Raw genomic sequence first — 24,128 nt, 5'->3', positions numbered from 1 at the left:
GGCATAATCGACGGCAACACTGTAGAGGCAGTGGATACATTTCTCTACCTGGGATCTGTACAGACCACTGAGGGACGATGAAGACTGGATGTCATGCACCGGATCGGCTTGGCCTCAGGAACCATGAATGGTCTGAACCGCATTTAGTCACAGAAACGTTTCGGTCTGGGCACCAAATTGAGAGGCTGCCAGCGCTGTGTTTTTGTCAGTTTTTCTGCATGGTGCGGAGGCCTGGACATTGCTCCAAGTTGATTTGGATTGGCTGCAATCCTTCCACACGCGGTGCCAAAGACTCCTTCTTCGCATCTGATGGTTCGACTTCATCAGAAAAGCCACCGTTAGCATCTGCGACCGGTCTCCTAAGCGATTGAGAGCTTAGTTGGAGGGAGACGGCCGTCAGCTCGTGGACAAGTCGTCGTCCCTCCGTCTTGATGCGCAAACTGCAGGAAATTGCGCTCGTTTCAGTCGGCGGTCGACTTTGGCAGTGAGGACTGCGACCCTCAAAGGAATGGCGTTGACCCCGTGGTCGCCTCTCCCCCTTCCCCGTGACCCGTGGATCAAACAGATCACTCGAATTACCGGTGTATGGCAGCAAGAGTGGTTTAGGTGAACTCTGTCGCAAGAGGTCCTTCTCTGACGATGCGTGATGAATGAAGGAATTTATCTTTCTATTTGCCTACTATACACTTCCCTCTGGAGTTCATGACGGAATAATAAATGGTCACCTCCGCCTGTCAAGAATTTGATTTCCAAATGTGTTGCTTTTGTTGCGGCCTTCCTCAAATAACCTAATCAAATAAAGGTGTTAACACCTATGCATGTCACCTTCGTGTCACCTTTAGCAGTGGCGTGATCAAACAATTGCTTTAAATACATTTTAAAGGTGTATGCTCTCGTTCACAACATTCCCCCATAATTATCAAAGCCAGATTCGCGAATGTGAAATTGACCCGCCGATAAGCGGCAACAAGTGCTGGCACATTGAGTTTGGAAGATCGTACTCCTTACACACAGTGTTTGCCACAGCATGAACTGCAACACCTTGCTGATCTTAACAAGGAGCATCGACTGTCACGCAAACTCGGGTCATCCTCACAGCGGCTGTTGGTTACCCATCGAACAAAGACGGTCAACGTGTCACGCGCTAACAGATGCGCTTCTGCGGACGTCTGGAACGCTCTTCCTTCCGATTATGAGGAAGCTGCTGGGGTTATGCACTTTTAAATCTGAATCGAAAACTCGTTTCTTTAGAACTTATTTTTTGTTGTGTTTAGTTTGTTGTCCTTCACCCGCACCTCGTATTGGCACGGTTGGCTACGTACAGTGCCAGGGTTATAATTTTGTCTCTTCCTCTGACATGCGAGCTGGCCCCCACGTGTGTGCCTTAGCGTCACAGCTTACCGGGGGGCGCATCAGCAAAGCGCATTCGTGCAATGCGGGAGGAAATAAGCACACACACACACGTGCAGCCCGCTTGTCAGTACGCTGCTGAATGTGAGGGCATCCACACACCACGCCATTCCGCGAGGGTTTTTTGACCATTCTTTTCCGCTGGACGGTATGGGATGGTTCAACATACGTACACTGTATATGGGGAGGCCTCCTCCAATGTCTCGTTGCGGTATTTATGTTGAACTTCTTTCGCACCGTACGTAGCCAACCGTGCTAATCGGAGGTGCGGGGGAAGGACAACAACAAACTGAAGCATTACTCGAATTGTAAATGTTGTGGGTTTATTCTCCAAAACACCGACGAGGTGCTGTACTAGTGACGAATTGGCCACGTTCTGTTTCCGTGACAACCCTTACTAGTTGGCTGCGTCGGGTGGTGGCGAGTTTAACGACACATTTGTATTTACGTGATCTATCCCCCCCCCCCCCCCAAAAAAAAACAAAAACCCTGCATGGATAAAACCAGCAAAACGCGCACCACTTGGAGACCTGCAGATAGGTGGGGGTGGGTGGGGGTGGGGGGGGTTGACGGCCACCATCAACGAGCGCGGTGGCACGCGTCCGTGTGGCAGGGCCTGGTGGTGGGCGCCGGGCCGTGCGGCCTGCGCGTGGCCATCGAGCTGGCGCTGCTGGGCGCGCGCGTCGTCCTGGTGGAGAAGCGCGACGTCTTCGCCCGCAACAACGTCCTGCACCTGTGGCCCTTCACGGTCGACGACCTGGCTCAGCTCGGGGCCAAGAAGCTCTACAGGCAGTTCTGCACCGGCGGGCTGGACCACATCAGTACGTGCCCCCCACCCCAGCCCCCCCCACTCCCGCCCCCCCTGTTTTTGCCCCACGTCTTTTCGACTCGGAGGGGCCCCCCTCCGCGCACGACAGATTGCGCGCTGACACCGGTTCGCCCCAGCCGAAACGGGCTGTGCTTCAAGGGGGCGCCGAATCGGTTTTTTTGTTGTTGTTGTTGTTTCTCACCGCGGAAGGCGGACCGCACGCAGTTGACGAGTTTGGGACGCGCAGCAGAGTTCAAGTGACGGGCGACGCGGTCGCGAGATGTTATCTCCCTCGCCTGGTATGCAGGACGTCGTGGGTTCGATCCCAACACTGACGTCTGCTGTATATTTGGAGTTTGCGTGTCTCTCTCCACGTGGTCGCGTGGGTTTTTCCTCTGGGTCCTCCAGTTTTTCGCTCCACATTTATAATCCTGCGTTTTGGAGTATTTGGCTGCTATAAATTTCCATGTGATGAGCCACTTCATTGGGCTATCATTTTCGATGGCCAGGTCGCTTCTGAAAAAAAGAGCTATATAGCTCGGTGGCCCTTACCTGGTAAAATATTAAAAATTTGTTTTCACCGTACCGTGTGTAGATATTTTTGTTTAGTTTTTAATTGACGGGTGACACGCAATTGACGGGTCGTTTGCCTTGCCCCTGGCCCTTGGCCCCTAGCCAAATATTCATGTCAAAATATATATGATGCCAATATGGGTTTTCCAGACCATTCCTGGGCTACATCCTGAGATTGAGAATGGAATGCAGTAATAATAACATTATTATCCATGCCTTGCACACATTACAGTCTGTTCTCCTATAAAGCGTGTTTTCAGAACGCCAATTGGATATAACGCGATGTAATGTATTGGGGAACACATTTTTCACAACGCAGATGCGAATTGGATATAACGCAATTGAGTGAATGGAACTACGTCACGTGACTGAATAGGCGGTTGTGCGGCTAACCTCAGTGTCGCATGCTTCTAGATGCTACCCAGGCGCCTCACTCTTTGTTCAGACTGCGTACGCGTCTCGCGCGTTGTCGCGGACTGTGCTATACCACTATATTATTATTATATTATTCATCACAACGCGATTTTTCCTTCATGCGGTATTCCTAAGGAACGCAGCTACCACGTTATAGGAGACCGGGCTGTACAGTGGTATTGTATAACAATTGGAAAGGCAGCTTGCGGGAAAGCCTACACCTCTTGACAAGAAAAAAAGTTTGCAGCGTGCAAATAAATAAACTGTATCTCGCAAAACACCTGCACGGGCTTAAAGGTAGTGCATGCTCAATAAGCAAGCCACACCTGTCTTTGTATTGCGGTTGTTGTTGTTGCTTTTGCTTTCACATAGAGAGGCGTGCAGTGGACTATGTTAAAAACAGAAGTTGGCATTTTCAGTGTTCAGGGTTGGAGTTGGTGAATGGATATGTTGATGTTGATATATCATGAAACACATGCCACTGTACAAGACACAAATCTTAGTTTGCAGCGTTGCAAATCCACCGCTCCAACATAGCTTGTGTCACCATGGGGAGGTTTTGATGAGTGGCAGAGTAGCTAAATTTAATTCTTATTATTTTCGTTCATGGCCAAGTTTCTGCAGCTCTTCCAGCCGGTCCACCAATAGTCATCACATTTGTATTACAATTGTTTTTTCATGTTTTGGTATAAATTGAACCTCAAAAGGTTTTTTTTGTTATGATTTGTTTAGTTTTTTTTGTGCACTATAATGCTCTGTGATGTAGTTTTTCCCCTGGAAAAGAGATTCGTTTGGAATTTATTTTGCGCATTTAAAAAAAAAAATCGGTATTTAGTTGCATCCATCAAAGACAGTGATCCACCGTGTAGCCCTCAACAGACTCTTGGGGCAAGTCCCAACTATGTTCATGTCATCCGATTAGTCGACTAATTGAAGTGATAACCGGTCGCACAATCCACAACTTAAACCAGCGTTCTTCATTGCAAGGCCCACGGGCCACGGCTGGCCCCTGGTGGCCTTTAGTGTGGCCCCTGGTGGCCTTTAGTGTGGCCCCTGACGTGCGGCCCCCTACAATATACAACACGTGACACCCCCCCCACCCAATCATCGTACTGCTGTCAAACCCAAATGGTTTCAAATGTGTGGCGGCCCTCGCACTAAAGTCTTGTCGGCGAAAGTGGGCCCCCTTCTGAAAATTGGTGAAGAACACCGACTTAAATCATCGCGATATCCCAGCTCTGCTGAGTTTGCGACGTTTTATTTTGTTTGTTTGTTAATTCTGCTCAATGTTTACAATAACAAAAAAAACCCCACAAATGCTGGGATCCCTGGCAGGTATTCGACAGCTGCAGCTGATCCTGCTCAAGGTGTGCCTGATGGTGGGTGTCGAGGTCCATGTCAACACGGAGTTCGTCGGCCTCGTGGAGCCCACGGCGGACAAGGGTGAGTAGTAGGCCGCTCAGATATCCCATCTTTCTACAGGAAAGTCCAGCACTGTAATCGCTCCTTTTTTTATCCACGTTCAGACTCTTCACCGAGGTCCATGCATTTCTGCCAGCAGCAGCAGCAGTCCTCCACTGCTGGTGATCATCGTCGTCATCATCATCATCATATCCCGGATGCTGTGTCCATGTCATTCCTCTCCTCTTCTCGTACATAGGTCCATCATTCTCTTCCTCTGTTTCCCTCCACTCGTGTTGCTATTGCTCTCGCTAGAATCCAGTTTGGCAGCATTCTTTTAGCACGCCTAGACAATGGCACACTGCACATTACTCAATTTGTTTAGATAATTTTAATCCCTGCAGACTACAAACTTGTAAAACGTGTGTGCTCTATTTTTTTTTATCAAATTCTAAAGGTACAGTATTCAGTCAATGCATTTTCTCCCTACTTTCAGTTGTGCAAGTGTTTACATGTGACCTGTATTTTGCTAAGGGGTCGTCCATAAATGACGTCACGCACCTAGGGGGGTGTCAGACATTTGTGACGATGTGTGACGAGGGGGGGGGGGGTTTGAGAAATGTGACGTCACATCAAAATGCGCAACTTTAAATAAATACAGACAACACTTTCTACTTAATTAAATATACTTTTTAATAAATGTTTTCTCCTACAACATCAGAGTGCAGCGTCACATTAAATACGCACTACAATGACAATAGTTTAAAGCGATTTGAAGCATGTTTTTTTTGGGGGGATGGGGGGGGCAGAGCTTTGTGACGTCATATTTGAGGGGGGGGGTCTGACTTTTTGTGACGCCGTGTGACGAGGGGGGAGGGGGGCAAAAACCGTCCAAAATCGCGTGACGTCATTTATGGACGGCCCCTTAAATTATGAATACGCGTTTGTTTTAAAACTGTGCTTGGGTGTACAGTGTAAGCGAATACATGGCTTGGTGTTGTACATGTATAGCCTCTTTTTTGTCAATACACTCCCCATGCCGTGTGAGCAGTGAGGCTTCTTTGACAATGCTTCGCCATGCTGGTAACTGTGGCTCGGTGAAGTTGTGGTGAGGTACAGAACAGCAACAGATTTTGTTGCACAGGCCTCTGTGCTTATGGCAGTCGCCCATCTAAGTTCTATCTGGGCTCAACCCCGCTTACCTTCCGGGGTTTGATGGGTTCAGGAATATTCCCGTTTATTATTGTGCAATTATTGTTTACACAAATGGCATTGCATGGCTTAACGTTGAACGGGCTTTGCAGTAATATTAACGCTCTGCAAGATGTCATAAACGCACATCTTACAATAAGGGGGTATTTATCTGACAGCTGTTACCTGTAAATCTTTTATAGAGTCAACCAGAATTGAAACGAATAATTCGCACTTTCCCAAAAAAAATGTTGTTCTTTTAGAGCACGGATGGAGAGCTTCCTGGAAGCCTGACAATCGCGCTGTGTCTGCATATGAATTCGATGTCCTCATTGAAGCTGGAGGATCAGGTGGAAAAAGACTGGACGGTAAACATTCAACAAATAATATTATTGTTGAAAATATACTTTGTTTTAATTGTTGGTCTTGATACTACGATTTTTTTAAACTGCTGGTTTGTGGATTTGTCCATCGTCATCAGCAGCAGCCGTCATCAATCCACTGCTAGATGAGGGCCTCCCCAAGTTGACAGACTCTCTGATGGGGTTTTCCATGTCACAATCCAATATTTCTATTTTTTTTTTTTTATTGCACGTGAGAGGTGATGAACGATTTTAGACTATACATTTCGGACGCTGTAACTATCTGAGTAATTATTAGTGCAGTATAACCGTGAAGCTGCTATTTGCGTAGGGCTGTAAGTCAGATAAAAATAATGGGTTCACTTTTCTTGACCGAGGGAAAAATACTCGTGTGCCGAGACTGATTGAATTTTTCATCCATCCTGCAACCATTTGTGTCCGCATCAAACCACTAGTTCATTCTATAGTTTCTAAAACTATAGATAATTATCCTAAAAATGGCACACCATATACTATTCAGACGATTTAAAAATTTTAACCATGAGGTTGCCGATTCTGTGGGCCCATGGCCAGGTTCAGTCATTTACTTGGTTTCCAGCTTAAAAGTGGCAGCATAGAAGTACAGAACATCGATGGATATTTCCTGTACTGACCTCTAATGCCCACCACGTAGCCCTTGACGTCCTCTTCCATGCACGGCGATCACCCCGTGCAAGCACCACCCACGTTCAGCGTCGCTCATTATCTTTTTGAGACCTGATAAGATCGGGTGCATCCAGAGAACTTTGGTCACAGGCGTGATGATGTTGCGTGCGGGTTATCTATTTTAACTGTTGTGGCAAGTGCTGTTAGCGAGCACCTATAAAGGCCACGAGGGGGTGGGTGGCCAACACCACGCCCGGCCGCCTTTGTTTCCCCAGTGGCGGTGTTTGCACATCGCACCAGGTACTCATTTGAGGCCGAGTCGACCTAAGCAAGGGCCAGGACCGGTTCGGATAATCGTCACTGGTGCTGGCCATGAGTGGGAATCGAACCTGGGCCTCCTGGTTTGCAGAGCAGCGCGCTAACCGCTCCACTACTGCTCCCTATACGGGGGATCTTTATATTTTTTAAAATGTATTTAAAATTCTCATTTCCAGGGTTTAAAGTGAAGGAGTGCCGCGGGCAGCTGGCTATCGGAGTCACGGCAAACTTCGTGAACCGCAAAACCAAAGAAGAGATCATGGCAAAGGAGATCAGCGGCGTGGCCTCCATTTACAACCAGAACTTATTCAACGAACTTCACGATGCCACCGGTGTGGTGCTGCGTGTGTCTTTATTTTATTCGTACAACCCTGATCACCCTCGACATGCCGCACGACCCGTTTAAAAGAATGGCGGGGGGTGGGGTGTGGGGGCGAAACTTTTCCCTCACCCGGAGCCAAATTGGAATTTCGAATACCCTCGGCAGGCCACACATCAGCACGCTGCGCAGCGTTGTCCAACAACAACAATAATAGCAATAGCAATGCGATGAATAATTATTAGGGATCGCTTTTACGGGTGACTGAGCACGACACTAAAGTTTTGAAACGCGGCGTTGTTTCCAGGTTCAAAATATTGCCCTCTAGCACCCGATTGGTGCGGCGATGACGCGTTCGGTGACAAGTCAATCGATTTTCGCAGGCCTCGTAACTTGTGGGCCGTATGCAGCCTGTGTGCACCGTAGGTTTCCACCACCCCCCGATGTAAATAAGCGCTTGTGACTGGGCATTTGCGGGTGCCCACTGACAATGGTTGTTAAAATCTTCCCCACGATTGTCCTGAGAGTGAGATTGCCCCATGTCTCCCTTCCGTGAATTTCTGCGCATACTTGTTTGGTGCATCTGTGCAGAATATTCAATGGTGGTAAATAATGTGGCGGCATTCATGATAGATCCGTATTTGATCTTGGCAGCAACCAGCCATCGCTGTTAGGCTATCTAGCCATGAAATACTAATACAGCCATTGCTATTATGCTTGATAAATATTACTGATAGCTGTGGGCACTTTGCAGGCTATACAAAAATCGAATGCATGCTATTGTCGAGTCTAAAACGTTGTTTATTTTATGAAAAACAATATTTTGCCTTGCAAAAAAAACCTGGAGATTCGGTGACGCTTCCTGAGGCACACGCGCGGCGTTGCCGTCGCCATTTTGCGCGTAAATAATCGCGCACGTGTACAATTGTGCAGGCATCAGCTTGGAGAACATCGTCTATTACAAGGGTGACACTCACTACTTTGTGATGACGGCAAAGAAGCAGAGCCTGTTGGAAAAAAAGGTCTTGAAGCAGGTGAGCACGCCGACATTCACTCGAGTTGAAGCTTTGGGATAGTTTCTCATCGCACTTGAGCATCTCCCCCGCTGTACGCTCTTGACTGTGAGCCGCACCCAGGTTGCTACGGTGAGAAAACGTCGATACTGGCCGTAGGGCTCTGCAGCGCATTCACGTGGGCGGCCGGCGTAGCGTTACAGGATACCGAGCAGCAGCTACAAGAGTCACAGAGCCGCTATTGTTGCCATTGTTTTATTACTGACCATTTGTAGATTTATCGCTGGGCTAAAGTCTGTTAAACAATAACCGCTTGCGTTATCACGAACCATTAAAGTAGGAAATTGCTTTCTCATGCAGCAGTCCCCACGTAGGACTGTCTCGTCAGTACCTACGTGATATTCACTTCGTGATTTTCACCGCGTAGCCACGGGAAAGTTGGCAAGGTGCAGGTGCAGTAAAATACATTGTTTGTCTGTACTATGCTCTGACGTCTATGCTACCTGCCAGTATGGCGAAGGTAACGGTCAAATAATCACCTTGAGCCGCACAAAGCGGTGAGCACCTCATCCAGCAGTGGAAGACAAACGGGCTGTACATAAGTAGTACATTCATATACAAATGTCCCCCTTTTAGTCTTAACAGACAGAAGTATCTGTTTGCGAGAACCGGCGAAGACCGGCATGGCACATAAGGGGGTTGCTGGCACCACGCTGGCTGCATTTGTCTCCCAAGTGGCGATGTACTCACTTGAAGCTGAGTCGAACTAGGGGAGGCCCACGACCGTTTCAAATAATCGTCACTGGCATTGGAATCAAACTCGGGTCGCCGGGTTCGTAGGGCAGCGCGCTAACCGCTACACTACCACTGCCCAAGATTCATATACAAAGACAAAGATCATCCGTAAAGCCTTAACGGACTTTTGGGGCAAGTGCTTTTAGCGAGCACACACACAAATGTCAAAGTTAACAGGGTGGTTGAGGTGGGGCGCCGAACAGCGCCGTGAACCCCAGTCGCCTGACCGTGGCTAATGTCAGTGGCGAGTGCTATATATCAGTCCTGCAGCTGGTTCCCCCTTCACCAGCGGTCTCTCACGACTAATACGGGGGTGCGACCTTTGTATGCGAATGCTCTGTGCATGGACAGCCCGTTTGTCATCCGCTGCTGGATGACGGGGTCACCGCTCTGTGCGGCTCGAGGTGATTATTTGACCGTACCTTCCCCATGCCCCTCAGTGTGGTTGGCGAAGGCAGGGAGCATAGATGTTGGAGCATGGTACGGGACAACAATGTACTTTACTGCACTGCCCCCTTGCTGGCAGCGTATGCACTTTTAAATCCAGATTGAAAACTGATTTCTTTAGAACTGCGTTTTGTGTTTTAGTTTGTTGTCCGTCCCCCACGCCTCCGATTAGCGCAGTGGGCTCCGTGCAATGCGAAAGAAGTTCATCGCACACGCACACGCACACGCACGCACACGCACGCCGACGGAAACCCGCGCTCGTCGTGCGGCCAAATCCGCAGGACCAGACGGACGCCGGCAAGCTGCTGTCGCCCGAGAACGTGAACAAGGAGGCGCTGCAGAAGTTCGCGCTCGAGGCCGCCAACTACTCGACGGACAACAGCCTGCCGCGGCTCGACTTCGCCAGGAACGGCCGGGGCGACGCCGACGTGGCCGTCTTCGACTTCACGTGCATGCGCCAGGGCGAGCACTCGTCCCTGGTGCGCGAGGTGCACGGCACGAGGTTGCTGCTGGGCCTCGTAGGGGACAGCTTGCTGGAGGTAAGCGGCGCGCGGCTGCCCACCAACGAGGAAGGGAAAGGTCCCCCGCGTGGGCACTCTAGACCAGACCGTTCGGGGGGTGGGTGGCCAACACCAGTAGCACCTAATGAAGGCCGGCGCGGAGCACGGACGGCTGCATGGCCAGCACCACACCCCGGCCGCCTGCGTCTCACCCAGTGGTGATGTTTGCACACCGTGCCAGGTACTCATTTGAGGCCGAGTCAACCGAGGGAAGGCCCATGGCCGGTTCAGATAATCGTCACCGTTGATGGCTGTGAGCGGGAATTTAACTTTGCAGCGTGCTAACCACTACACTGCTGCCAAGCCGCATGCTGCCCACCACCGCCACTACCACCGCCAGCATCGTAATCATCGCCCTGTGGCAGGGGACCCTCTCCGCCTTTCTTCCCCCCAATGTCCTGTGGCAGCTGTCCCTACGAGGGTAAAGGTTAACGCAGCAGTGACCGGCGAGGGGGCAGTTTGCCAACCGGGGGGTGGTGATGTTGCTCCGTGGCTTCTCAATGAAGCGACTTGCGACTGGTCCATGGAATTTCGTGCCACGAGGCCCGCACACGCTGCCTACCCTCTGTCAAATAACGGGATCTTTAAAGGTACGCCGCAGAGCGGACACCACGCGCTTCACGGCCTAAGAATTGAACAGGGCGGCCGCTGACCTTGACCTGCGGTCACCCCCTGCTGTCCCACCGTACTTGACGCGCCGCCGTGCCACGCGAGATGGGCATCTCACGGAGACCCCCCCCTCCCCCCAACCCCGTGTCTGTGCACTCGCCTTCACGTTACCCTCGGAAGCGTCTTCTTGGTGCGGCCTTCCGAACGTGGGAGGGGGGACGGGGGGGTGCGACTTCGCTTAACTTGGCACCCGTTTTTCGTTTCGACGTCGTTGCGCGCAGCCCTTCTGGCCACTGGGGACAGGCTGCGCCCGTGGGTTTCTGGCCGCATTCGACATGGCCTGGATGGTGGTGGGCTGGGCAAAGGGGAAACCTCCTCTGAAGCTGCTGGCTGAAAGGCAAGGCGGCTTTTTTTTAGTTCATGTAATAACCCTTACGATTGTATTTCTGTTTTTTTTGTGTGTGTGCTTTTTAAAATCCTAGATTTTAAAAAAATCAAATTTCTCTCGGAACTGCTTTTTTGTGTTTTTAGTTTGTTGTTCTTGCCCGAAAGAAGTTCAGCATGCATACTTAAAGATGATTGAATATAAATTAAACGTAACTATAAAGTTGTGTTGCAATTAGGAACTTTCCTTCAAGAAAACTTACATACATACCAACACGAATGTGTAATATGCAGGTAAATACAATAATGGTAATTATGATTTTTGTAAATATATATTTATGGTGCCATTCATGCAAATTTGCGTCTCAAAACGCCTTAGAATTAGTAATGCGCGTAAAATCAAGCTCTGTCGTCTTATACTCTGGGATGTTTGGCCAACTCCGTTCACGAGTATTTATAAACGTGGGAGCAATCCGGAGTACCCGGAGAAAACCCACATGCATGTGTACGTACGTACGTATGCATGTACAGCTCAGTTGACACCGACCTGGGAACCTCAGAATACAACTTATTTAAACAATGGACTGAAACTATCTGAAATTGTAATTTTGTGACAAAGAGCGGCATTGCCAATGGAACGTGTACGTTTGTGTTTCTTCTGACGCCTTCAGGGAGAGCGTGTTCAAGCTGCTGGCACAGACATCATCGAACAACATCAAATCAAGCACGAAGAACTTCAGCATCAACCCAGCGACGCGCTACACCAACCTCAACCTAAACGCCTGCCGACCTCAGCAGGTCAGAGGGATACGCATGCAAAAGTGCGCGATCGGTTCATCTTTTACTTGCTCGTCAAATAGCGTTCGGTGAATAAAAACTGGATAAATGAACAATATCTATTGTTCGTACACAATATTTTGTGTTTTTATTGTTAGTAAGCAATAAATATGAACTAAAGATATTTCTATAGCCTGAATTACATTTGCTTGAAATTCCATAATAGACGGTTTTTTGGGTTAAGTTGGGGTAAATATAAATGTGTCGTTAAACCCGCCACCACCCGACACGGCCAATTAGTAAGGTTTGTCACATAAACAAAACATGCCAATTCGTTACTCGTTCAGTACACCGGTGTGTTGGAGAGTAAACCCACAACATGTGTCAGGTGGTGGTTGGTTTAACAACAGATTTATATTTCCGCGATCTAACCCAAAAACATCTTATGGATTCCAGATTTGAAGCTTTCGTGACTGCAAGGATCCATACTCTTTGGTTCTATTCGGTAAAGTCACGTGACTTTACCGAATAGAAGCAAAGAGTATACATCTTATGGATATTGGTCGAGAACGCCTACGTGTTTAAATAGCTTGAAATTATTAGTGTTTTTGTATTATCATGTCGGATAATCAAGGGTTGACCTTCTCTCCACTTGTGGAGTCCATTTTTAAGATGTCTGCTTTTTAAGCGGGATGGAAATGTCTAGAAACACGAGGTCAGCCGTGATGGTGTGCAACAGTTTGCAATGTCCATTGCGTGCGATTTATCTCAACCAAATGTGATAACAAGTCGGTGCCGCGTGAGTCTGAGAGTGATCCGAATTGTTAACTTTTCGAAGCCGTCACATGGCCCACCGGTAGCACTTTCGCCCCCTGTTGCGGGAGGGTTCGTGGTTCCAGTCCAGCGGCCGCCCTGGTTATTACGGCGGTGTGTGATTTACTGCAATAATACTCAGGATACTACATGCCGTCTGCTTCATGGTGGACGTTAAAGATCCCTTGACGCCAGTCGCGAGAGTGGGCCACTTGGGCGCCGGTGTCAGGGTCAAAACATTTGACAAAAAATGTGTGAATTCCAACTGCAATTTACTCCATTGGGAATTATACACGTAGCAGTAGCAATCACTGCCTCCTACCGGCAGGCGAATGCTCCAGGTCACTCTGGCAAAAAAGAGACTCTCTCCTGCTCTCTCGTTCTCGCCTGGTTCAAAAACGACATCAAACTTGAGAGTTTCCCGTTGTCTTTAGGTCGCTCCTCTGTACATCGGTCAGAAAAAACCGCAAGGCGCCGACAAGACACTGAAGAACACTGAAGAACCAATACCGGCCGAAAGCGGTGAGAAAAGTATTCCACTGCCCTTTGTCGTCCACTTCTAGGTTAAGGCCTTCTTAGGCCGTATGGTTCCTGGGAGTTGTATGACCACACTTCATCTTGCTGGTCAGGTGCGGGTTGGTGAAGGTTGGGATTGTAAACGTGGGGGAATGGAAGTATATCGCCCACAAAGCAGTCCTGCGGCAGCCTGTAACACCAGTTATGCATGGTGGTCACCCATTCATTCTGGGCTCAAATCTGCTTAGCTTCTGAAATATGGCGAGATCGGGCGCATTATGGCCGATGTGACCTTCGGCTATTCATTTGTGCTTGTGCATTATCAAATTTTACAAATCACCCGGGCTAAGATTAGCTGCCACACGATTGCAAATATAAATTATCTGGGTTCTATTAATCCACTCGTAACTACACGGTTAAACCTCCAACTTACCGATTGATGCCCAGACACCTCAAACAACGCACCTTATATTCCACCACTCTTGTCCAAAACGTTTCGAGCAGCCCAGTTTGTTCTTGATCTCAAACCGGTAGCTTTTCACACCTGCTGCTTCCACTCAAAAAATTTCACGTCACATTCATTCACTTTTTTCAAATTTTCTTGCCGTGGTTTTCACACCTGATGATGATTGCTTGTGTTGCAGTCGAAACGTCGTGAGAATTGTATTGTTTTATGTTTTTATTATTTTATTGTTTCCCTTCTACGTGACTTTACCGAAAGAACCAAGAATATGAATCCCTGCAGTCACGAAAGCTTTAAATCAACATTCATTCCTTTCACGTCTGCCCCCCCCCCCCACCCGCTCCTCCCACCGTCCCAGTGTGCGACCCCGCGAGGCCAAAACCCGTGCCGGCTTTGCGGCGCGAAAAGCTGATCAGGTGGTGCCAGGAGTGCACTCGCGGCTACCCGGGCGTGAACATCACGGACCTCACCACGTCCTGGCAGAACGGCCTCGCGCTCTGTGCCCTCATCCACAGGTTCTATCCCGACCTCATGTGAGTGCCGCCCGCCGTTATGTTACAGAATATCCTCACGATTTACCGCCGATAATAAAGGTTTCTTGGGTTAGATCGCGTAAGTATAAATGTGTCGAAACCCTCCACCACCTGACATGGGCAATCAGTGAGGGTTTTGTCACGTAAGCAAAACGTCGTCCTGCTGCTCTCTTTAAGACCGGATGCAGGTGGGTTGCTTCACTATTCTGGAAAATCGCCCGATGGCGCTGGATGTAATTACCAGCGAAACGTCGTACTACTCAGATTGTAAATGTTGTGGATTTACTCTCCAACACCGGTGGGCTGAAGTAGTAACTAATTGGCGCGTTTTGTTTACGTGACAAACCTTACTGGCTGTGTTGGGTGGTGGAGGGTTATGACACGTTCATACTTACGCAAGAGAGACACGCAAACCCCAAATATACAGCAGGCGTCAGGGTCGGGATCGAACCCACGACCTCCTGCATTCCTAGGCGAGATAGAAAACATCTCACCACCATGGCACCCAGGTGATGCAGCCTTTCCGTAGGCCTCACGTGGGAAGAAGGGTGGGTGCAGTGATAACACTTGTGCCTCACAACAAGAACTGCCTGGGTTTTGATTCTCGACTCGGGGTTGCTTTTCTGTGTACAGTTTTGCATGTCCTCTCCTTTGGATGTTTCTCCAGATAAAAAAAAAACGAGCGTAATATCCCGCACCTCCGACTAGCGCGGTCGGCTACGCACGGTGCGACAGATATTTCAACACGTACGCACACACGTGGGCTAAAAATCAGCGGCAATAAAAATAACACCCCCGTCCCCACGCCCCCCCCGGCGGCGGCGACGGCCGCGTGTTTCTCTCCCGCAGCGAGTTCATCAAACTGGACGCGGAGAATGCCGTGGAGAACAACCGGCAGGCGTTCGAAGTGGCGGAGCGGGAGCTGGGCATTGCGCCCATCACCACGGCCGAGGAGATGGGGTGCCAGGACGGCGGGCCCGACCTGCTGGCCATGGTGGCGTACCTCACCCGCTTCTACAACCTGCTGGGCAATACCCCTCCGCCGACCGCAGGTCTCTTGAGCCTCACGCCCATCGCGGGCCCCTACACACCACCCGAGAGAAAGAAAAAAAACTTAACTCTTTTCCGTTCCGGGACATCTGTAAGCCACGGGGTGCACGGTGTCTCGTTCGTTTTACTTAGAGGGGCGCAGTAACACCGTTGTTTTTAAAGACATTGTACTCACCGCAGAGAACTGTAGCGACACGACCGCACTCTACCATAGCTTGCGCCAAACTGTGCCGCACGCGCTCCCGCGTGGCCTTGTGGCAGCGTCGGCACCGATAAAGTTGTTTTTCTGTCGGTTTTTCTTCCGGTTTCGTTTTTGATGATGTACACCTACGTACGTCACCGGAACGGAATCGGAAGAAAAAACGATGACACACACACACACGTCATCGGAACGGGGAAAGAGTCAGATCATGTCCTGCGGCAGCCGGGTCCACATCTGAGCGAGGTGGAGTCGCGCAACGAGGACATTAAACGGAACGGTCGCGGTCGCGACTGTGCTTGTCGCGACGAACCGCCGAGCAGATCGATCGCGAGGAGAGGTTGTTTCTACTGCAAGAGACCGGTCGCTGGCAACCGGTTGCAACGATATCCGCATCTTAGCGATTCACTTGCACATACACTAATCAAGCTGCGCAACTGATCCCTCAGGTATGGACCACCGTTCTTCAACTCCGATCCTCGCGACCCACCGCAGTCTGCCTGCAGCCTTCTCCCCCGAGTTCAAAAAAAATTTTCGTTGATGATGCGTAACACACCGTTATGAAAAGTTTGTGGGGAATAATAGCCATTTTCTATACTTTTGAGGCATAAGGATTTAGAAAATAACACTTACTACCCAGGAACAAAAATCGTGTTACATAGTGTATAATCGGTGTGTGAATAGTCCAGGAAGTGCCGACCTCATCAGCTGCAGTGTTAACGATTTGTGTTGTGCGTCGCTGTACGTTGTTGTGCCGGCGGGTTGCCAGCCATCAGCAGGAAGCGCACCACTATCAAGTCCAACTCGCCGCTCGTCCTCGCCAGCAAGCTCAGGCAGACCTTCTACAAGAGGCGGAAGTCGTTGGTAAGGCTGGGTCCTTGTGACCAACATGGCACAGCAACGCCGGTGGTAAAGTAGTCATCATTCCCAATGGTTGTCATCGTCTTAGTCTGTGTACCTTATTAGTTTGGTTAGTTTGGTTTCGACGACTGAAGCAGTCAATGAAGCAGTTCACTCCAAAATTATTCAGTGTCGGTGTGAGGGGCACGCATTGCTCCTGCCCCATCCCAGACAAAAAATTATGATGTACATCCGATGAAAATGTTTGGTCATTCTCTCAGCGCCCTGCAGTCTCTGCAAACTTGACCAAGTTATCTCGATCTGCCGTCTTGATTCGTGAATTTTGTCTCTAACTTTCGATCGCGCTTTCATCTTCGGTCGGTAGTTGGATCCATCGCCAGCCATGATGATGTTCATCCACTCGCAGTCGCCGTTTACTTTCAAAAGAAAAAACTCACTCCGCCGGCGAGCATTTTCATCACTGATTGCGTGAAAAAATTCACAGCAGAGCCCAACCAAACATTAATGGCGAGCTGTAAATAGCAGCTTCAGCCATGGAAATCTGTTACATGGGTGCACCTGCCCACCGTGGCAAAGCATTATGAGTCTGCGGTGTGGATTTTGAGTTGCTTGTTAGGCGTGCCATGTAAAAAGGTCAGATGCGTGAACATCCATTGAAAATGGCAGTAACGCCTTGCACAAATAGGATTGCACAAATAGGATTGCACAAATAGGATTGCACAAATAGGATTGCTGGACAAAACGGAAAGCGCAAACCGTTTTGAACGTGGCAAAAAGCTTATGAAGAATACTGTGTGATTCGCAATACAATTATTAATAATACTTTGTGGTTTACAATATAATTCAATCAGCCTTCTGTAAAAGATAAAAGGTATATATGAAAAAAGCGACATTAACTTACATTTTAATGGCGTCTTCACTCTTCAAGAATTCGCTCATGTGCTTTGCGTGAAGCATCTCTGTGGTGTTGCAGCCACGTTAACCCACGACGGGACGGAGATGTTCGTAGTGCTGGGCCTGCCTCGGGCTGCCCACTGCCTCTGCGTAGCTGCTGCAGACGTGGCAGGACGCCATTTTCCCAGGACTGTGTTGAGGGGCGGTTAATTGGTCGGTGCAGATATGTGACGGTCGGATGTGTGGTAGTCGAATTTGTGGCGGTCGGATGTGTGGCGGTCGGTTATGTGGTGGTCGGATATGCGACGTTATACTACAGTGATCCATAAAATCCGCCATCACCCAACGCAGCCAATTAGCAAGGTTTGTCACGTAAACAAAACATGCTAGGTCGTTACTAGTACAGCACACCGGTGTGTTGGAGAGTAAACCCACAACATTTACAATCCGACGTTTCGCCACAAGTTACAACCAGCATCATCAGGCGACAGCCAGAGTTGTGAAGAAAACCTCCTGTTTCGGTTGGGTTGTGGCAGGTTTAACAACACATTTATATTTACGCGATCCTACCCAAAAAAAAACTCCATCATGGATAATATTGGTCGCAAAACCCTAAGTGTTAATGCTGCATTGAGTTTTCAATTACACTCATGCACTTTTAATGAGACCACCAGGGCAGCAGATTTGCCACGAACCAATGCATTACTTTTTTCCCCTCTGTTTTTTTTTACTGTTCGCGATCGGATGCAATTCGACAAAGCAACGGGGGTAGAGGGATATCGTGGAGATACTGAATTCCTATTCATGTTGTCTTTCCCAGGAGGGGTCACGGAGGAATGCCGTGAGGAAGCCGAAACGTGGCGAGGAAACTCCAAATAAGGTATGCAGGGGCGCAACTCCCAATTTCAAAGGGGGAGGTATGAATCTTGACTTAAAGCTTTCGTGACAGCAGGAATTCATACTTCTTGGGTCTTTCGGTAAAGTCACGTAGATAGGTTCAAAGAAAATAACAAAGGTATGCACGATAACACTGTGGGCCACTTTCCTTTCTCCAGACTCACTTTTACCGAAATAGCCACGGATGTTTTTAACCCATATCAGAATCAGAATCAGAAAGGGTTTTATTCGTCATGAAAGTTCGCACAGACAAGGAATTTACTTTGGCAGGAAGGTGCATACATTCAACATATAGGAATCTTAAATCTTAAATGAGTGGTATACAAGTCTAACTATACTAAAGGTACAAAGTCTAACTAACACTAAGGGGCTAAAGTATGTAAAATTTTGAATAAATATTGAATATAAAGTAGCTATAAGATACAATCTAAAAATACGAATAGGGTAACATAGTGTAAATATGGCAAGGTGTCATTTTGTAGATAAAATGTTAAAGTCAGTGTAAGCCCTTGGCCTTGTTGAAGAGGCCAGCAGCGGATGGGAAGAAACTGTTTTTGTGGCGTGAAGTTTTGGTCCTGATGGACCGCAGCCTTCTGCCGGAGGAGAGTAGCTGGAACAGAGAGTGTCCAGGGTGGGAGGAATCGGCCACACCGCCTTGCTAAACCTGTTCTTCGACTCCTTGAATCTGTCTCTATCTCCACTCCTAAACGCTTCCTCCTTCTCCAACCTCAACCTTCTGAGCTTTGCTGAGAACCAGGCCTTGTTGTTGTTGAAGTTCACCCTGGTACGTGTTGGAATACAGCAGTCCTCACAGAAGCTGATGTACGACGTCACAGCCTCTGTGAGTTCATCCAGACTATTGGTAGCAGTCGTGAACATATCCCAATCAGTACAGTCCAAGCACGCCCGCAAATCCTCCACAGCCTCACTGGTCCACTGTTTAGATGTCCTCACAGCAGGTTTACAGAGCTTTAGTTTCTGCCTGTATGCATGAATCAGGTGGACCATGGCATGGTCAGAGTGTCCCAGTGCTGCTTGGGGGATGGCGTGATAGGCTCTACTGACTGTAGTGTAGCTGTGATCCAGAGTGTTCCCTTCTCTGGTAGGGCATTTAATGAATTGTATGTATATGGGGAGTTCGTGGCTGAGATTACCTTTGTTAAAGTCGCCAAGTACGATAACCAGCGAATCTGGATTTGCTCACTCCACACAATCTGGTCGGCGAGCATGCATTGGGCCTCTTTTACCTGAAGACCCGGAGGCAAGTAAACTCCGACCAAAATGAGCGACGCGAACTCACGAGGCGAGTAGGAAGGTTTACAGTTTATAAAAAAATCATTCAAGGAGCGAAGAACAATGTTGCAGAATCACTGTGACATCTACACACCAGCCACTGTTAATGTAAAAACAAATACCACCGCCTTTAGTCTTGCCGGAGAGTGCTATGTCATGATCCGATCTTACAAGATGGAATCCTGCCAGTTGTAGTGCAGTGTCCGGAATCAAATCACACAGCCATGTCTCCGTGAAGCACAAAACAGAAGATGAAAGAAAGTCTTTGTTTTTCGCCATCAGTAGCTGAAGTTCGTCCATTTTATTGCACAGTGAACGTACGTTGGAGAGGAAAAAGCTCGGAAGCACTGTTCGGATCCCGCGTCTGCGTAGCCGTACTAGAGCCCCCGACCGTTTACCCCTTGGGCGGCGTTTCGCTGCTTGAGCAAAGCCTAGCACGGCATTGACTAGAATGCCTACTAATTCTGCCACTGGAAGCAGCAAAGTGGGAAATAAATCCACAGGAGTTGTTTCCCTGATGTTTAAAAGTTCGTCTCTTGTTAGGGAACTCCGAAAATCTTGGCAAAACACAGACAAAACAAGATAAAACAGGGCGCACCAACCGGCTGAGGCTACCATCATCGGCGCCATCTTCTCACCAGCACGGGTGTGCTGAACATCAGGCCTCTCTCACCAGCACGGGTGATCAAGCAAAACAAGACAAAACCGGACATAACAGGGCACACCAACCGGCCGAGGCTACCATCATCGGCGCCAACTGCACCAATGGTGGTTGGCTCACTGCAATAATATGTAGGCTATAACTATATACAGGGTGCTTCAAAAACAGTTTACACTTACATTTTTATTTAAAGCTTTCGTGACTGCAGGGATTCATATTCTTGGTTCTTTCGGTAAAGTCACATAGAAGGGACACAATAAAATAATCCAAATGTAAAACAATAAAATTATCACGATGTTTCGACTGCAACACAAGCAATCATTATTAGGTGTGAAAACCACAGCAAGAAAATGTTCTTGCTGATGATGATTGCTTGTGTTGCAGTTGAAACGTCGTGATAATTTTATTGTTTTCTATTTTTATTATTTTATTGTTTCCCTTCTAAGTGTTTACACTTATATGGGACTATCGTTTTTAATGAAAATAGAACGGATAATACACTGTAACATAAAGCACCAAGAATATGAATCCCTGCAGTCACGAAAGCTTTAAATAAAAATGTACACTGTAACATGATAACAAATGTATGTTAATAGCTTCAAAAAGTCAAAGAGTCTCCCACGTGTTCGCCATCGTTGTCAACAAGTGGCCTGGAATCTTCTCCACGTGGTCTCCAGAGCCCAGGAGGCAGCAGCACATTTCTTGTGGTTATTGTTGCAAATTCTCAGAAGTGTTAACATTTTTTTTAAGCGCCCTGTATATAATGTTAGTGGCACCATGTATAGGGTTTAGAGGAAGACAAGTCTCACAGTGACAGGTATTAATAAAACAATATTTAAAGGTAACAATATACACAATTAAGTTATCTTGCATTCATGCCGGCCCCATCAGTCTAGGATTGTCTCAAAAGGGGGTGGATAGCGCAACTTTAGGCTGCTCTATTGATACGATAGCCAGATGCGTTAATCGGGCTTGGTCCATAGGTTATTTTTAATGGACACATGTTCTTGTAAAAAAAAACAATTCTTAAAATTGTTTTTATTTTGTTGATTCGAGGCCCCCTTGTGGCCGGCCGGGGCCCCCTATGCGTCGCACAACGCTGCCACATATCCCCAACCATAGTTGCGCCCATGAAAGTACGGGTGGCGTTTTGATCGTTAGATCATTCGTAACGGCGCAGCCAAGAAATTAATTGATCCTCCACTGGTGGGAGCACGAGAGATTCCCTCTGGATTAAAGAGCCCCCCACCCCCTCCGATGGGGAGGGAATTCTATTGGAGTACACCGTTGAATGCCTTTAACACACCTTTTTGCTCAACAAAACTTTAAAGTTTTTACAAGACGTGGGGGCTAAGTTGTTATTTGAGGTCCTCGCAGCATTGTTGTTCTGTCCAATGTTCCGACATCCACGCTCCTGGCCTTCACCAACCCACCCTGACGAGCACGGCGTCGTACGGTCACGTAACCCGCCGCACGGCTCTCGGGATGCGGGCGATGCTCCCTCGTCGTCGCAGCAGTGGATTAACAAACAAAGGCGTCGCGCAGTGCACCCCTTTAACAAAGCGTGAACGTAATTCGCGCGACGCTACCGCAGGAGTCTAACCGTTCGCTCACGCACGCACGCACGCACTTGCGCTGTTGCATAAAGGATGCGATCGGCGCGGACACATCGAGCCAAACGAAGGACAACGTGAAACCTGTCCCAGCGATCCGTAAGAAGCTGCTGCCCACCTCCAGTCAGGCTGGAGCCACACAGGACGACGACTCTGGCGAGGTAGAGTGTCACACGCCACACCTCGCTGCCTGGCAACCATTGTTTATTGGGAGTTCTTTTGCAAATAAACATTTTTTTATATATATCAGGTAAGGCCTACAGAGCTATAGGTGGCTCTATTGCAGAAGCGACCTGGCTATCACAAATGATAGCTTGACAAAGTGGCTCATCATTTGGAATTTTTTAGCAGCCAAATACTCTAAAAGCATGATTCTAAATGTGGAGGGAAAAACCAGAGGACCCGGAGAAAAAAATCCATGCGAGCACGGGGAGAACATACAAATCTTCGGGCATCGGGATCGAATCCGCAACCTCCTGTATATCAGGCGAGGTAGTTAGCATCTCGTCACCATAGTGCCCCTATATCTGGTAGTCCAGCAGCATTTGCCTAACAACCCTGACTGCTGATGAGATGCCAAAGACTGGAAACTGGTCAGAGTTTGCGTGCTTAAACACGTGGTGCTTGCTGATATTGTTCTGGAAAGCCAATAGGCTGCTAGGCTGAGACCATTTTCATTTATGTGTGGAGGTAAAGAACAGAGTTCTGGCTATGTATGCTTTTATCCTTGCTGTGTGTATAGGGCAGATTGTGTTACTTGTAACATGTGCTTGTAGCTGGTATTGTGATTCGAATGGACATGGTGATGATGGTGTTGCTCTCAGCTGCAGCAAGGGAAACCAATTGTCAACGCGTAATTTAAGACCGTCTCTGAGCGGTTTGCATGTTGAAGCTCTTTCGCATCGTACGTTACCAGCCGTGCTAATTGGAGGTGCGGTGTAATCAATACACTGCACCAGCCATGCACGATTTTTTTTGTTTTGCCACTCTGTCGTCCGATTTAACGCGGTTGGCTACATATGGTGCGAAAATAAGTTCTGCACACGTTAGTCTCAGCCACTGGCCATCGCTCCTTTCCCGCGACGCGTTCTGCCCAAGCCCAATTCCTTTTCTTCGCAGTTCATCCGATGTCTCCAACCCGTCGATGTTCCCGAAGCGCATCTTTGGACAGAATCACTCGTTTCTTGATGACGTGTCTCCTAAAAAGCACCATGTGTACGCCCCTCGTTTTTATTTTACGGATGTTGCGTTGGCTTTGTAAACAGGTAAAAGTGCAGCCCAGAAAATTGCTTGCTCATGCCACTGCTGGTCAACATTCCTCCAATGTAGAGGGGAGCCCGAGGAAGCCCTTTGAGAGGGGATTTCGGCCCAGTCTTCCTCACTGGCCAGGCATCTGTAATGGCAGAAGTGGGAGTAACCCACACTTTACCCTCACTGCATGCAACCTACTGATCGAGAAACTGCGCTTGAACCCAATTACGCTGCCGGGTGGACAGAATGCTGCGGGAATGGTGGTGGTGGTGGTGGTGGGGGTACCGGGGATTTAAGAAACTTTTTTTACCATAATTTTAATCGCTCCTCCGGAGGATCGACTCGAACCGGCGACCTCCGGAGTGAGCGCAAGTCCAGTGCGCTGACCGTTAACACCGCGGCAAGCGTCACCCCCTTTGGCTTTGTGTTGAGAGAATAAGTTGACCCCTCTGTGTGGTGGGGGGGGGGGGGTGGAACATAAAACAGCGCTCGGTGTATTTTTTAATTTAACTCGAGCCCTTTTTTTGCTCGGCCACCGCCACAGCCGCCACGGCCACCGCAGCAGCAGTCCTCCATCGAGCGGTCGTCATCGTCACAGAAGACGCTGAGGAGCGAGCCGCAGAGCAGCGTGTGCTTCTTCTGCGAGAAGCACGTGTACGTGCTGCAGCGACTGAGCGCCGACGGGAAGTTCTTCCACCGCGAGTGCTTCCGGTGCAGCCACTGCGAGGCCGCCCTGCACCTCGGAGACTTTGCCTTCGACGACGAGGAAGGTGACCGCTTGGACGCTTTCCCGCTATAGAGGTCCCCAGTCTCATCGCGGCATCTTCGCGGTTGATACCCCCCCCCGCCCCCGGACGTGTTCCCTCCCTTGGCTTCCACTCCCTCGTTAGTCTCGGTCACCGGCGATCATCATCACCACTGGTCCTGTCGTGTCCTGCCCAAGCACACTTAATTTCATGACGCCAGTCTTTGAATCTCTTCATGGCCTTGCCCCCACCTCATCTTGCCTCTCTCATCTCCTTCCGTGTCCCCTCTCGTCCTCTTCGTTCCCAATCTTC

At 48.8% G+C, this 24,128-nt stretch overlaps 1 protein-coding gene across 5 annotated transcripts in view; it reads left to right on the top strand.

The window, feature by feature from the left end:
- The window catches only part of LOC116945575 (F-actin-monooxygenase MICAL1-like), a 47,072-nt gene that overhangs the window by 8,844 nt on the left and 14,100 nt on the right, over positions 1-24,128 (top strand). For all 5 annotated transcript variants that reach the window (XM_032960007.2, XM_076069427.1, XM_032960009.2 and 2 more), the window contains 15 exons: positions 2,024-2,231; positions 4,541-4,648; positions 6,061-6,165; positions 7,299-7,454; positions 8,375-8,475; positions 9,978-10,235; positions 11,147-11,262; positions 11,921-12,047; positions 13,274-13,361; positions 14,177-14,351; positions 15,201-15,403; positions 16,370-16,464; positions 18,176-18,235; positions 21,855-21,980; positions 23,615-23,840. In XM_032960007.2, the coding sequence (XP_032815898.2) occupies positions 2,024-2,231; positions 4,541-4,648; positions 6,061-6,165; positions 7,299-7,454; positions 8,375-8,475; positions 9,978-10,235; positions 11,147-11,262; positions 11,921-12,047; positions 13,274-13,361; positions 14,177-14,351; positions 15,201-15,403; positions 16,370-16,464; positions 18,176-18,235; positions 21,855-21,980; positions 23,615-23,840 (2,152 nt within the window). The remainder of the gene's footprint in view (positions 1-2,023; positions 2,232-4,540; positions 4,649-6,060; positions 6,166-7,298; positions 7,455-8,374; positions 8,476-9,977; positions 10,236-11,146; positions 11,263-11,920; positions 12,048-13,273; positions 13,362-14,176; positions 14,352-15,200; positions 15,404-16,369; positions 16,465-18,175; positions 18,236-21,854; positions 21,981-23,614; positions 23,841-24,128) is intronic.

Source organism: Petromyzon marinus, chromosome 24 (genome assembly GCF_048934315.1).
Source record: "Petromyzon marinus isolate PM22_M1 ecotype Great Lakes invasive population chromosome 24, UKy_Petmar_22M1.pri1.0, whole genome shotgun sequence".
NCBI classification, from domain to species: Eukaryota; Metazoa; Chordata; class Hyperoartia; order Petromyzontiformes; family Petromyzontidae; genus Petromyzon; species Petromyzon marinus.
The sequence above is the reverse complement of the archived record's forward strand: the minus strand, read 5'-3'. Positions and strand labels throughout refer to the sequence as shown.